Source organism: Macrobrachium nipponense, chromosome 2 (assembly GCF_015104395.2).
Source record: "Macrobrachium nipponense isolate FS-2020 chromosome 2, ASM1510439v2, whole genome shotgun sequence".
NCBI classification, from domain to species: domain Eukaryota; kingdom Metazoa; phylum Arthropoda; class Malacostraca; order Decapoda; family Palaemonidae; genus Macrobrachium; species Macrobrachium nipponense.
The window spans coordinates 101,979,996-101,995,545 of NC_087201.1; the positions used below are offsets into that span (position 1 = coordinate 101,979,996).

At 38.0% G+C, this 15,550-nt stretch overlaps 1 protein-coding gene across 2 annotated transcripts in view; it reads left to right on the top strand.

Moving 5' to 3' along the window:
- Positions 1-15,550, top strand: part of LOC135220851 (protein DENND6A-like) — an 89,807-nt gene that overhangs the window by 46,446 nt on the left and 27,811 nt on the right. Inside the window, exons 2-6 of one of the 2 annotated variants that reach the window (XM_064258417.1) lie at positions 6,094-6,294; positions 6,572-6,652; positions 6,986-7,171; positions 10,237-10,353; positions 10,521-10,651. In XM_064258417.1, coding sequence (XP_064114487.1) covers positions 6,094-6,294; positions 6,572-6,652; positions 6,986-7,171; positions 10,237-10,353; positions 10,521-10,651 — 716 coding nt within the window. The remainder of the gene's footprint in view (positions 1-6,093; positions 6,295-6,571; positions 6,653-6,985; positions 7,172-10,236; positions 10,354-10,520; positions 10,652-15,550) is intronic. The other variant, XM_064258418.1, reaches the window with a different exon arrangement.

Genomic DNA, 15,550 nt, shown 5'->3' on the forward strand with positions numbered 1-15,550 from the left:
TATCAGTTACATTTTCTATTTTACTTCTTGACTTCCTTATCCATCCTCTTATTTGAAACCTCAAGGTCTCACTTTTGCATTCATTAAACCTCGTCTATCCTGTCTATGAAGCCGTCCTTACATTTTGCGTAATGCCTTTACTCTTTCCTTTTCTGTGCCTTTAATCCTTGAATCCTCGCCTGTTTTCATCCATCTTCACCTTGTAGGTGACTCCCACCTCCGTCGTATTCTTGTTTTAATTAAATTTTATTGCCAAATTTTCATCTGTACCTTATATCTGCTCTTCCCCTCACCATTAAATGCATCATCTGTTATCTGCTCGTCACATAAGTCGTAACCTAGCCAACTGTTTTACCCCTATTTTTTTCTATATTCAATCAGCTTGTAACCGCTTGAGGAGTAAAAATATTGGAAGAATTTCGTTCCGTTTCCGAGCACATTTTTACAAGTTTTCTTCATTATCATTTACTCTCAGAACTCCATACCTACCAGCCATGCTATATGTCTCCTCCCCCTCCTCCTCTTCCTCTGCCTCCTGCTGCCTTTGCATTTATTTACACCAACTAGGAAGCCCTCTTTCTTATTCTTCAAACTCAGCTGGCCGGCCATATAGTATTCAGACACCTAAAACCATCTCCTTCACTCTTATTCTTATATAAATATTTCCTGTCAAGTAGTAGGAGTTGATATCCGATTCCGTGGAACTGGTATTTATCACTATACCGGACAAAGTTCGAAATACCAGTACTGTGTTAACTGATAATGCACTTTGTGATAAATGTTAATGTGTGAAATTCGAGTGTTGGCGTGTTGGTCCAGTGGACGAGTAATAAATAACGATACATGGCATTGTGTTGAATGATAAGTTATGTACCGTCCTTAGTCAAGGCCCTGCAAAATGCGGGCCTGTAGCTGTGTGAGGCCGTTAAGCCCTGATAGATGTGCCCTTGAGCGTTAAAACCTTACACAGCTCGTGATATACTTAATCTAATTAAATACTTCTACCCTCCCCGTTTCATCATATTTCCGAGTTTTACGTGAAAAAGTGTGCTGGATTTTTTTTCCCCCTAGAAGTTAACCGGACTTCGATTCCTCTTGATGGTTCGTCAAATGCTGATGATCCCTTTTTTAAGTACATAGCATAACCATAACTCCTTATATTATGAATTGTGCATTTTCCATGTGTAACATGCATTAATAATTCTCTCTCTCTCTCTCTCTCTCTCTCTCTCTCTCTCTCTCTCTCTCTCTCTCTCTCTCTCTGTTGTGTTTTGGTTTTTGCTCTAATGGTTACAATCTTAATAACCCAACGTTATCAATTTTCGTTTGGAGAAATGTCCCCTCCCACTCCCCTCCTTCCTGGGAACAGAAAGTATAACGCATTGTCTTCCGAGTGTAAGCTCCTATGCCGGTGTAGCCAGGCAGTGCTTGACGTCAACCGCAACCGAGAAAATGGATGAAGTTTTCTCCGCCAGAACTTGGCCTCCTCGAAATCCGTCTCTCTTGGCACCACCAGGAAGAAGAGAACGTTGCGGTACACCATCGGTATGGTTTTGATGAGGAGGTTGAAAGGCTCTGACCAATCTTCTTCCATATACAATAAACAGCACTATTATAACATTGCATGAGATATGTATGGACGCGCGCACACATACATACATACATACATACATACATACATACTACATACATACATACATACATACATACATATAAACACCACAGAGATAGAGTTAGTGTTTCTTCCAAATTACATGGTATATTAAGTTATAACCACTTAAAATTACCCACGATATGTATACATGTAATGAACAGGTGATTCTGTGATTAACGGTTAAAAATCGGGCCCAAGGCCAATCCTCTTTTAATTGAAGCCCAGTTTTATGGATGCTTGTACTCTAATCATAAATTACAACTGATTAAAAATCGTGTCTGATATCAAATGAATGTGATTCCAGTAATCTTTAAGAACTCGTAGGCCGTCGAGTAGCCCCATCTTCCGTCCAGAATCGGCCGGGTGTTATCACCTTTTTCTTTTCTGTATTCCAGTGTAGTGAGAAATTACGGTAATCCTGAAAATATATAAAAAAGAATGAATATAGAGCTTGAAGTTGCATCAACTCAGCAAAAAAAAAAAAAAAAAAAAAAAAAACGTGATCCGTCCAGTCGGGGTCGGAGGTGGATCAGCCTCACCAGGCAAGCGACGCGTGCAGCAGCAGCCACAGCACATGTGCAAATTTACGTCATCGGAGGTCGCTTGTACGCACAGGTGCATAGAGCTTTGGTAAAGAGTGAGATGATTTCTTGCTGTGGGAGATCTGGTGTCTTCCATCCCTACCCCTGTCACTCTGGCCTTGCAGAGTTGAGGGCGCAATGAAGGTATTAAGCTTGCACTCTTTAATATCATCAAGTATGCTGTTGCGTGCGTCACATTTTAATGAACCATTTCTATGTAGCCATGAGTCTGAGTATTCAGTTATTATCGATATAAAAGGTATCAAATTTGATCTTCCTGAATGTGGAAGGAAATCTCAAGTTTGTAAAGAGAAAGAGAGAGAGAGAGAGGAGTGCTCCTTCGAACTGTATACCATCTTTTAGTTAAAAAGACGAGGGCCTCGACGAGACAAGAGTATTTGCATATTCATCAGATGCTTCCTCTTACCCCAGAAAGGTAAAATTCTTTAGAAAATCAACTTTAACTTCCAGTCTCCGGGAGATCGATGTTAGGCGACCTTGGAGATAAACAGGATTGACAGAGGCGTTCAGATTTACGGTTACCTCGCTCGCTTCTAAATGAAATCTTCTGTAATAAACAAGGTCTCTCGTGGATCATAGAAGATTGCGTTTAGTGATACAACTGAGATACAGTACACGCTTCTGTGTGTGTGTGTGAAATAACTTACATAACCTACGAAGCTCACACACACACAGACCGGCTTTTGATAGAGAACGTAGTACAGTATGTATTCCTCCGTGTCTTTGTCACTAACCTGATATTGAACTAAGAAATTTAAAACAAAGGTTCAGTTCACTGATTTGGCATTATTACATTTTTTGCCTCTGTGCTTTTCATGATGTGATAGAAGTTCGATCACTGGAATAACTTGGCATTTTAAATCGTCCGACGAAACTTTGGAAAGGATTGGATTTTTGGAGAGATTGTTGTGCAACTTTTGGTTAGAAAAGAAATTTAGGCCTATGAACACCTTGTTTCAAATGTTCAGCACTTTAGAAACTCGATGATACGTCTATATAGATAAATCTGATGTCATTTTCTGTAAAACTTTTTTTTATATATCCCATGGACTTTGGTATTATATAGGCTCGTTTCCGTCACAGTGGGCATGAAGAAGTAGCACGTGGAATAATTGACGGTGTTTTTTCCTGTCATTACTCCATGTAGCTTGAAATCATTCTATTTCATTTTTAAGGTTTAAAAGAATTCATTATATGTTTTAGTTATGCATCTTTACACTGTATACAATGAGTGCATGCCTTGTGTGTGGCTACTGGCGTTCATTTCTGAGAATCATTCATTCAAGATTATCCGATCCACTCTTTTCCTATCCGAAGCCAGGTGCTTCTTGGCGTTGTGGTCTTGACATCCACTCCTTGCTTGCGGTAACCTTCTTGATTCATGTACGGAAAGGATTTGTATGTAGGTAGTGTAGGCGGCGGGAAGAAGGTACAGTTCATCTCGTTTATAGTGGTCGACCTTGTAGCCGGTGATCTACTGCGGGGCAGAAAAACGCGTTGCCATCCGTGTGGCGTCATATCTTTCTAAGATCACTTGCACTGTTCCTAACTGTTGTTTGGAAAGCCTGGTTTGTTTTTCCTGGTAAGGTTACTCGCTCCTCCGAATAGAATTTTAATGTTGGGCGGAGGTCGCACGCTCACCATTTAACACATCATACACGCAATGGGAGTGAAATTCGTCGCATTTCGACCTCGGAGGAAAAGGTCCTTCATTATAGACTGAAATATTATGATTGTGTGTGTGTGTATTTATTTAGTCTGCGTTTAGAGAAATGGGTGCTCTCGCTAGTATTTCTCTTTCATAGACTTCCACATCCTTTCCAGTGCTCATTCCCCATGTCTGGTAAAATCATAGAGATGCTCTATCATAGTCACAGAAATCACGTTGTGTTACTCTGTCTCACTGCCATGAAGTTTTATATATTTTTTTAGTGAAATCACGATAAGAATGTGATTTTAGAGTTAGTTGGCATTACTATAAAATAATTATATAATGAATTCATGGTGAATTAGAAGGGAACAATGTGCACGAACAAGACTCCTTCCCGGTACACTAACCGTTGATATTCTGTTGTGTGAGCTACGACTGGACACCTCTCTATTTAGTATAGCATTGAGAGAGAGAGAGAGAGAGAGAGAGAGAGAGAGAGAGAGAGAGAGAGAGAGAGATTAAAGTTTAGAACAACGATATGTAGAGCTAGTGTTTTTTTTTCAGAGGATTACAATTACCACCGTAGCAGGAAGAGTTTATCTTTACCTTTAATTCATGATATCTGTCATGTTCATTGGATCTGTGAGGCGTGCAACCATGTCATGGTATTATGAAATAATTGAGTTTTGTAATTTCAGAGATGTTAGTGTATCGGGAACTTGACCAAGCGTTAAATTGAATCGTTTACTTAATTTGAAGGAAAAATTTCTCTCTCTCTCTCTCTCTCTCTCTCTCTCTCTCTCTCTCTCTCTCTCTCTCTCTCTCTCTCTCTCTTAAATGTTAAGATTCAACACTGTAAAGTTTAACTGGGGTCATTAACGCATTAATTTCGTGTATTGCTTCTTAAATTGAACATAAGTTTAACTAGCAATAAATATAACTAATGGCTCATTCAGTTTTGGTGTTTGCCGTTAATTAACTGTTATTGATGAATGTTTGCAACTGGTTTATGAATTTGTTCTAAGCGTCAGTTATATATTCTCTTTTTGCTGTTACGCTTATTTTATTATTTATCTCTCATATGAAGTATGAATTGCGTTGTTTACTTGGTAAGAACATATTAAAGTTATGTCTTGCTATTATGATGCCAGAACAATAATCGGCCAGTCATGACTTGCTATTGGCTGATTGGAAGGCTGGCACTAGAAAATAGTTGTGTTCGCCAAATCTGTCTGTTTGCTTGTTTGTTCTTTTCCACTGAGACCTTTGGTAATATCAGATGAATTGTTTTTAAATCTTCTCGAGTATGTTTTTTTTTCATTGTGTTTCATTTCTTTGCACAGCTGTTTTTTTTAGCATTTGGCAATTTCTCGAGGTGCTCGTCAGTTCTTGACTACCACGATTGTCACCTTATGATCAAAGATATGTAGCTACTGACTTTGCCTTGTATTATGAAAGCTAGTGACGGAATTTATTCCAATGACAACGAACATCTTGATAGTTGTAGAAAAAGTACGGTAGTGGGCAATACAACTCGCAACACGTATCAATGATGACCAAAAAAAGTAGTTGCGGAATTGATTGGAAGTTTAGAAACTTTATCAGTTATTTTTATAACTTAGTTCAGTGATTAATTGAATAAGATACCATGCTAATCACTTGGGTAAAGTGACTTATAGTTATGACTGAACTAGTTTTTGCATTGCTGTACAACTGCTATGGCATAGTATTCTTAAGAATAGTTCAGCTGTGGTAAAACCACCAAATTTGCGATACAAGGACCGGGAGATGTTCAGAATTGTAAGAGGCCATTTTCCCTCTATATATCGACTTAGTCATATTGTGAGATATTTATAATTGTATCCAGTCAGCCAGGTTGTTCTTTTGATCTATAGACTAGTGGGCAATTGTCAACACATGGATACACGTATTACTAAGACCTGTGGATTTTTTCAAACAGGTTTTCAAATCCATTAACAGTGTAATGTAGTTTTACATGCTTCATTCTCTTTACTCTGTGATAATTTATCTAGTGAAAGTATACAATTAATTGTAGAGTATATTTTCAGGTTATATGACTAACAGAAAAATTGAGTTATCAGGAGAAAAATTCCCATGTCAAGTAATGATACCATTTATGTAAAATAGGAATTCAGTTGTGGAAATTAACTTTTCTTTCTTTCCAGTTAATCTACCCTGCAGACAGAGAACTGACAGAGCGCGAACGCACGAACATATGCTACCTGGCCTTTCCTGATAGTAATTCAGGTCTGATGGGCAATGTGCAGTTTCATTTCCGAATTCGCCAGTGTCCACAGTCCAATCCACTTCATGCTCGTCCTGCCATTCATCAGTACAATGCCACATGTCCTGTGAACATACAGGTTGTTAGTCAGGCTTATGGATTTTGTGTGTCATGGTATCATCTAAAGCTTGATGCATATGATACTGCAGTTTCAGATCATTGTTTTAGCAGAACAAGTACAGAACAGTATATTCTTAATTTTTGTATCTTTATATGAGAAAGTAATTGTAGCTATTTGGTTGTTGTAACATTTACTTATGACTATCTGCTTAATGTTAAAATAGGCTTTGATCACATTTCCATCTGTAAACGAAACAAATGGTTTTTACAAACTGATTTTATATAATTTTGTGTTCCAGACAGAAGATGGGTACTTGTACGGATATGTATACTTCCGACAGGTGAAAGACCGAACTTTGAGAAGAGGCTACTTCCAGAAAGTGAGTGGATGATTTTGTCTCTTGGGATATATGTAGTTATTTTTAAAGAAAATGTATTATTTGTTCAGGTTATATTTTCAACTGTATAGTTTTTCAGTGAAGGCTTATTGGTATTTTGTACACTTACATAATGCAAATTCTCCCTTTTTCATTTTATTGTAAATTTATCTCCCATAAATAGAGATATGACAGACAAAGCTTATAATATGAATTACAATGAAGCTTATAAATATCCTTTCATGAAGCTTATAATTATGCCTTTCATTTCAAGTTAAGTGTACTTAGTAAATTTTGCTTCAGAATTTTTTTTTAAGCTTTATTATTCTCTTGCAGAGTGTGGTGCTTTTATCACATCTTCCCCTTGTGTCGCTATTTACCAATGTATTGGACTTGGTTGCTCCAGAATACTTTGATACTGGGGAGGCCAGTCTGGAGGCTGCTTGTCACCATTTGGATCAGTGGCCTCCACCTATTGCAGGCACCACTTTGAGCTTACCTCTTCTTGGCACCATATTGCAGGTAGTATCTATTATGTTTCTAATGTTTTTCAATACTGCTAGAGTTGCCTTTGTCATAGTTAGTTATGAAATGATACTAAGGAAAGCTAGTGTTGTTTCAGACATAGTTTGATTAATTTAAGTTTAAAAACTTTATTTTTGCAGAAGCAGTTTTCAAGGTTATGTATTAGTATGCACTACAAGAAACTTATGCCTAAAATATATATTTTTAAGTTGCTTGTGGTAAAAAGCTTTCTGCTTTGCCTGTGATGATTTGATTACAGAAAAAATGAAAGGATGGAGGAAGTGTGTATGACCTTATGTGTACCATTAGTATATTATTATAATTGCATTTGCCTATCATACATCCCAAGAAATGAGGTAGACTTTGGCAGGCTAAGTTTGTGGCATATACCTTGGTTTTCATACAATATCCATTCCGGAACCTCTTACGATATCTGAAATGTACGAAAACTTAAGGAATAATTCCCAAAGGAATAATGTAAATAGTATTAATACGTTCCAGACCCCCAAAATATTAAAAAAATATATATTTTACAAGGAATAAACACAGTTTTACATATGGAAAACAATGAGAAATAAATATAAATGAATAATGAAATGAATAGTGAACATTTAACATCACTTACCCTTATGGAAGTCTTTTTACCGTATGGAAGATGGAGAGGAGGGGAGATGGAAGAGGAGAGGTTACTGTTTGGAAGGGGAATCCCCCTCCAGAAGGACTTCAGGTCTCATGAACCTCTCTGGGGTTACTTCTCTAGGTTTTTTAGTGGTACTGTCTGAGGTTACTTCCCCACTTTGTTTTTTTTTTTTACTGGCACTAGGACCAGCTTAAGAGTCACTGGACCCCTATGAATAACAAAACTGTCCAGAGACATTTGTTTCTGACGCCTCTTCAACATCTGCCTAAAATGATACAAAGCGTTATCATTAAACATGTTAGAGACATGGATTGCAATGTCTTTGTTGGGATGATTTGTCTCAACAAAGTTTTTCACATCACTCCACTTCGCAAACATTTCTTTAATCACTGAAGTAGGCACAGTATCCCCTCTCACTTCCTCCTCTTCCTCAGATTCCTCATCTGCCGTCTGTTGCTGTTCCTGCTGAAGGTCTCGCAGCTCCTCAGTGGTTAACTCTTCCCTGTGGGCATCCACTAGCTTTTCCTCATCCTCGCCACTCATATCCAAACCCATGGAATTCCCCAGAGACACAATAGACTCCACAACAGGTGTAGGGTCGTTAGGGTCAGCTTCAAACCCCTAACACTGGCCACAATTTTTTCCAAGCAGAGTTCATTGTCCTGGAAGTCACTCCCTGCCACACCTTGGCTATAAGGCTTATGCATTTGAAGATATTGAAATTAACTTTTCAGAACTCTCTTAGGGTCAATTCAGTGTCTGAGATCACTTCAGAGCACCTTTGAAACAGTGCCTTGGTGTAGAGTTCCTTGAAGGTTGAAATGATCTGTTGGTTCATGAGCTGAATGAGAGGAGTGGTATTAGGGGGCAAGAGCTTCTCAGTGATGAATTCAGATTCATCCAGCAACTGCTTCCAAGTCAGGAGGATGTACAGGAGGCATTGGAGAGGCAATTGATTTTCTTGCAGGCATTTTCTGACACTTGGGCCAAACACTTCATTGATTCACTCAACAAAAATTTGCCTTGTGACCAATGCCTTTTTATTGGCCTTCTACATCACAGGCAATTTATTCTTGATCGCATTGTTTTTCTTAAACACTCGGGGAGTTTCAGAGTGATACTCAAGTAGGGGCTTCACTTTGAAATCCCCACTGGAGTTCCCACAGACCAAGAGTGTTAGCCTGTCCTTCATTGCCTTGTGCTTTGGTAATGAACTTTCCTCCAGCGTGATGTAGGTCCATTTTGGCATTTTTTATCCAGAACAGTCCTGTCTCATCACAATTAAAGACTTGTTGAGGGAGGAATCCTTCAGCCTCAAGATGTTCCTTGAATTCCTGAACAAATTCTTCGGTGGCACATTTGTCGGAACCTGCAGCCTCCCCATGCCGTACGACCTTATAGATGCCTGTGCGCTTTCTGAATTATTCAAACCAGCCTCTGCTGGCCTTGAAATCATTAAGAGCAGCACTGTGGGCATGAAATCAGCATGCAACATCCTAGCTTTTTCACAAATGATTCCTTCAGACACACTATTGCCCAGTAACTGTTTGTCATTGATCCACACCAGCAACATCTTCTCAACACCTTCCACTAGTTGCGATCTCTGTTTTGATAATCACATGACCCCTTTCGCAACATCAGCTGCCTTGATTTCATGTTTCTTTGCTAGGATAGAGCTGATAGTCGACACTGACTTACTGTACACACACACCACTTTCATACCTCGCTACAAGTTCTTTCTTAAATGCAGTCGTATTTCTGGCCTTATTTACCGAAGGGATGGCACTTGCAACTTTCTTTGGCCCCATGATGGCTACTTAGCAGTATGTTTTTACAGCAAAATAAGCACACTAGAGAGGAAACATGTACGACGATGCGAACTACAAGCACAGAGAAACAAAACCAGAATGGGTCACGAGAGAAAATAGGATGCTTTGGTTGGGTGCTCAATACAGGGCCTGGTCACGCACTGGGCCCCGGATGGAGCGTTTCTGAGTATGTATACAAAAACCAAGGAAACGTACGATAACCGAGGAAATTTTAGGGGAAAAATGTCTACAAAAACCTACGTTTGACTGTAATTATATGTAACAGTATTATGGTACCTAAACATTTATGTTGAGTGAGAATAAACTATATCAGGTAAGTTTAGTTATCCAATATTTGCCAGTGACCTGTAGGGAAATTTCAGTCTGCAAAAGGCTCTTATGCGTTATTGTGGTTTTGTAAAAGTATCACTGGTGTTACACAAGATTGGAATAAACACATTCAACATCTTGATGTCTGTATTATGTATTGTACCTGAGAAATAGTGAGAGGTTGATATTTGGTATTATAAAATCAGTATGATTATTGAGTCATTAAAAATTGTTACCCAGAAGATTGACTTAAAAACTACATATAATATCTTCTGTTTCAACAGGTTCGAATACCCAGCAGGCAGGACAAACCTGGTGCATCGTCATTAACACCACCATCACCTCTACATGCTACACAGAACCCTTTATCTGTGATGATACCTTCTCCACATGAAACAGAGGTACGCTTTAGGGAATGGTAATTTGTCATCTTGTTCTATAGTTTTAATAAACAAATTCATATATACAAGAACTTTACTCTGGATGAATTTTGTTTAGCCAAAACTTTGATCAAATATTTAATTTTATCGCATATTTGATAAGCATTATTAATTTAAATTTTTTTTAGGCATTCCGAATATTGGCTCCAGTTCTTCCTCACTTGAATTTGTTATGGGAATTAGTGATAACAGCTGAACCATTGGTGGTAATGGCCATGTCACCAACAACAGCTGCCAATACTGTGCAGACTTTAGTAAGGTAAGTCCTTTATGTATCTCTAACTCTGCTTGTAAGGTAGGATGTATGATGATGCACACTTTTCTTTAAACATTCATGGTAATACAGATGAATGATTTCTATTACTAGCCTATCTTAATGTTACATGATCATAATAGGTTCTATCTGTAAGGAATACTGCCTACTGTGGTCCTTTGATGCCCAGAGCTTATCTTTCTGCCTTTTCTCTTCATCTGTTCCCTTTGATCATTTTCCACCCAGCTGCCCAACTTCTTTAGCTTTTTCTTGCTCTAGTTTTCACTTTTCTTCTAAAATCTGTTTCATGTCATCCTCCAAGGATTGAAGTGGGATTTATTGGTTGTCAAATATGGTAGTGAAAGAATATTTGTAAACATTACAAATGTAGAGACTTCTGTTATAGGTTATAAAGGGAACCATTGGGAAACTCAGTACCAGTATTCAAATAAAGATTTTCAAGGAGTGATTGCCCTGACTATATTAATAGACATGTGGTTGTAAATTCTAGTCATTAAATTACTTTAAAGTTTTGGATGTAACAAGTATAGTATGATTATGTACTGAAGTCCATTAAACCAAATTCAGTCTGCCAGGAAGATGCACAGTTTTTAAAGTTGTTTACTGAAACAATTCATCATCATCACCTCAAATGCCTTACAAGCAAAGGGCCTTTGTGAAGTTCCACCACTCTTGTCTTTCATTTTCTTTGTTTCAAAAATTCCACTCATATCCAGTTTTCCTTTCTCTTAGTTCTCATATAAGCTAGTCTGGGTCTCCTAACTCTCTTGGTGTCCAGAGTAGCCCAGCTGACAGTGTCATGTACTGTTCTCCATTGGGTGGTGTGAAAGGTTTGTGAAAGCTTTCCATATCTCCCCTGAAAGCTTTCCATATCTCCCCTTCGTCATTTTTTCATCTATATACATGTTGAAAATAAATTGTCCTAAGGTTTCATTTCTCACACTATCGTGATATCTGACTCCTAACAATCTGTTTAAAGTATCATATAATATAGTTGTACCATGATTATGTTAGATTATACTAATGTTTAATCTATGGGGAAAGGGTGTTGGGGTTGGTATCCTATCATCACAATACACCTCTGTTGAGTAGCATACTGAACTTATAAATTCAAAGGACGTCTCTTTTGTTGGCAGTGCAAGGACATCTCCTCTGTTTACAGTGCGAATTCCTTTGACAGTGCAAATTGACAGTAGGGTACTTAGCACATGCCTGCTTAGAGCATCTTATCATAGGACATCCCCTGTGGTTATCCTATCATCTTCTCTGTCTACTTGGGGAACACCTATGTTAGATCTCTTTGCTACATGGTTTAACAGAAAGTTAGAGGTCTACTGTTCAGTGATCCCAGATGTGTTTGCTGAGGCGGAGGAGACTCTTCCGTGCCTGATCCATCATGTCCTGAACAGAGTAATGGGTTCCAAGAATTTTAGGATGACCCAAGTAGCTCCTTTGTAGCCCCAAGCAGAGTGGTTCTTGGGTCTTTTATCTCTTCTCCCAGCAGTGCTAAGAGAGATTTCACCTTACCTCAACTATCTCTGCCATCCTCATGTGGAGAGGTACAACCAATCGGTAGGATCCTTATCTCTTCACGTCTGAAGTCTGTCCAGTATCTCTTTCGAGCAAGAGATCTTTCTCGCAGAGCAGCGATTCAGATGTCGAGCTACCTCAGAAGATCTTCGTCAGCCATGTACAAGGGCAAATGAGCCATCAGCCGTGATTGGTGTCGTCGATGGGATTTCTCTCCACTCAGAATTTCTGTTCAGTAGCTAATGATTTTCTTGATCTTTCTCAAAACAAAGAGAGTCTTTCTGTTTCTGCTGTCAAGGGCAACAGGGCTGCTTTATGATTAGTTCTTTGTCTGAAAGACATGGACATCACTTCATCCTGGGAATTCTCTGTGCAGTTCAAGACCTTTAAGCAGTTGTTCATTTAGGGAACTCAAACCTCCACCTTAATCTGGTGCTGAGTAGTTTCCTTCAATCCCCTGTGTCAATCTTCTTACGGGGAACTAATTTTGAAAACAGTTTTCCTTCTGGCCTTGACTTCCTCGGAAAGAGTTGGAGAGCTCCATGGTCAGGATTATGATGTAAACACACAAGGGGTTGGGGGTCAGTAGCTTTGAGTTTGTCCCAGAATCATGGCTAAGACCCAAAATCCCTTTGGTTCCCTATGACAGATTTGCATCATTTTCTGTTTCTTCCCTTGTGGAGTTTGTTACCAGTGATATTCAAGAGTTACTACTTTGTCCAAGAATACCTTTTCGTTTAGCTACATGAGGTGGTTCGGCAACCCTACTCCTCATCATCAAGTTCTGATAAGCTCCTTGGGATTTAAAAAGAGCCTGTCTGTTCATGAAATTTTGAATGTTGGTTTCTGGCTATGCCAGACCACTTTCACTTTCTTCTACCAGAGGGATATTGCTCACAGGTCTTCGGACAATTCCTCCTTGGGTCTGGTGGTGGCTGTTCAACAAGTATAGCTCATCCAGTGCCCCTGGCAGGACAGTTTGTATCTTGCTTAAGATGATAGCGTGGAGGAGGGAGTGAGTAAGATGATTGGTCTCTTTTCTTTCCCTTTTCTCCTTTCTTCAATACCTACGGGCATACCGTGGAACTGGCTTGATGCAGGTGAGCATTGCAGTCATACTGTTACAGCACTTTGTATGTTCCATACAATATACAAATCTGCTTCTCAGTAGCTTCAATTCCTCTCTCCAGCAAGGGGAGTGAGGAGTAGTGACAAACTCTTTTCATGTGGCTGACATGGTTTGTTGCTTGAACAGAGATAGTTCTCTTTGACTTCTATTTATGCAATGAACCTAGACATGTTACATTGTATTTAAACCCAATGGACTGGTTGTTAGATTGCCACATACCTAACATCCCAAAGGGTTAGGTCTTTTTAAGAATCCTCATTTCTAAGAATGATCCAGTCGGTTCAGGATTCTCATACCTCCCTCCAAGTGTGATTCTATTGCAATGTTAAGACCCCAAGGGTTTGTTCTCATTTATGAACAAATGACAAATTTGTAATTAATTTCTATTTTACATCGCTAACAAACCTGAGGTCTTGCCGTTGACTGCCTCCCTCTAGCCGCCTTCTTATGTCTTATTCTGGGTTGGAAGAAAGACTAATGTGTCACTTGATTCAGGACAAAGTTTTATTTATAAATCTATTCATTCTGCCTGATGTTTGATTTTCCTTTTTTTTTTGTCTCCAAATTCCAACTCAAAGAGAACTTGTATTGGATATTGATTGCTGTGTGTCAATCTGTAATCCTTTCTCCATCTAGCATCATTTCAACCTTTTCTGTAATATGCTTTGTGATCATTATTTCTATTTTATGTGAATTTTTCTCAAGTCTAGTTTCTCCATTCTATTAAACAAGCTTTGGAAATATTGTAGTGTGTTGCTAACCTACATCTTTTCAGTTTTCAAGTTTCTATCATTATCCAATCTAAACCTTTCCTTAATCTCCAGTTACTATCCTGTTTATGAAAATGTATATATGTATTTTTTTCTAAATACTTGGCATCTGTCTGGAAAGTTCATTACTTTTTATCTTGGTTAAAAAAATTGGTGTAGTATTTTAGTGCAGTATTCATGGTTTATAGAGTGATACCTGTAACATTGTTAGTGGGGGCCACATATTCTTGTATCATTAATTTAATTATAGTTTTTTTAATCATACTATATATTATGAAAATTATAAATCATGTAACTGGTGTTTAAAATGCTTAAAAGATTTTTAAAATTATTGTATTGCTTTGTGGTGGAATGTCATGCTGTTTTCATTATTACAATGAATTTCAATCTTCAAAATGGTTACACATTTGTCATTTTATGTTGGAAACCTCGAAAACCTCTATATAGGGAAGATGGAAAGATCTAATATGGAATAAGATCAAGTAAAGAATACCCAGAGTTAATTTTATAGGCACTGAAATTAATCCTTAATGGACCGGTAATAAATCAATATGCATCACCCCAGACCAGGAAAATTTTGAGGTCGGCCAGTTTTAGTAAAAAAAACACGTATGGAATGAGAAGATATGTAAATGCACATGGTGTAAGAAGAAAATTCTAAAAAATTTTCCCTACTTTCCACGAGAAGTTGAAAATGACTATATTTACAACCCCTTGTGGGGCCTTCTTTACAAGACAATCATGAATTTTACTAAGTTATACACCGATTTTTCTAATAAATAAATTTATTTTATATTTTAAAATTATATTATAGCTCACTCATTATGAAAACTGGTAAGAAATGAAATTAGTAACAAATTCTGAGCATATTGTAAAATATATAGGTAAATTGACTAAGAATGAAGATGCAATAACTTTTTTAGATTTATACATGTTTTTTTCTAATATTTCTTTGCATTTTCTTTGCAAAATTACGTTTATAACTGACATACTATCATAAAAGATAAGAACTAAAACCAACAGCAACCCCTTGGTATATTTATGAGCAAATTTACAAAAAGATGTCGTGTAAGACAGAGGCATTACATCCTCCCTTGTAGTCAAGATCAAGATCCCAACTAAACCCTGAGCTGCTGAGTCTCTCATATTAGCCAGTCTTAAAGTTGCCATTAGTGAATTTGTGGGCTATAGAAGAAATGGCACCTCTTTCCCACCTGATGTCGAGTAATATTGTTACTCACCATGAGTGAGTCTGTCGTCCACCCAAAACCTATTATTGCTACTCATGTGAGCATATCCATTCATGAAGGGTTAATCTTTTCTTAGGTTCAATTTTGCATTGATTTCTCATTTTCAACTCATATCTGATCAGTATTGGAGTACCATATAACTCATTTCCTGGAGGGCTGTTGTGATTTACATATTTGTAATTTGATTTGGATTACAGTACATGTG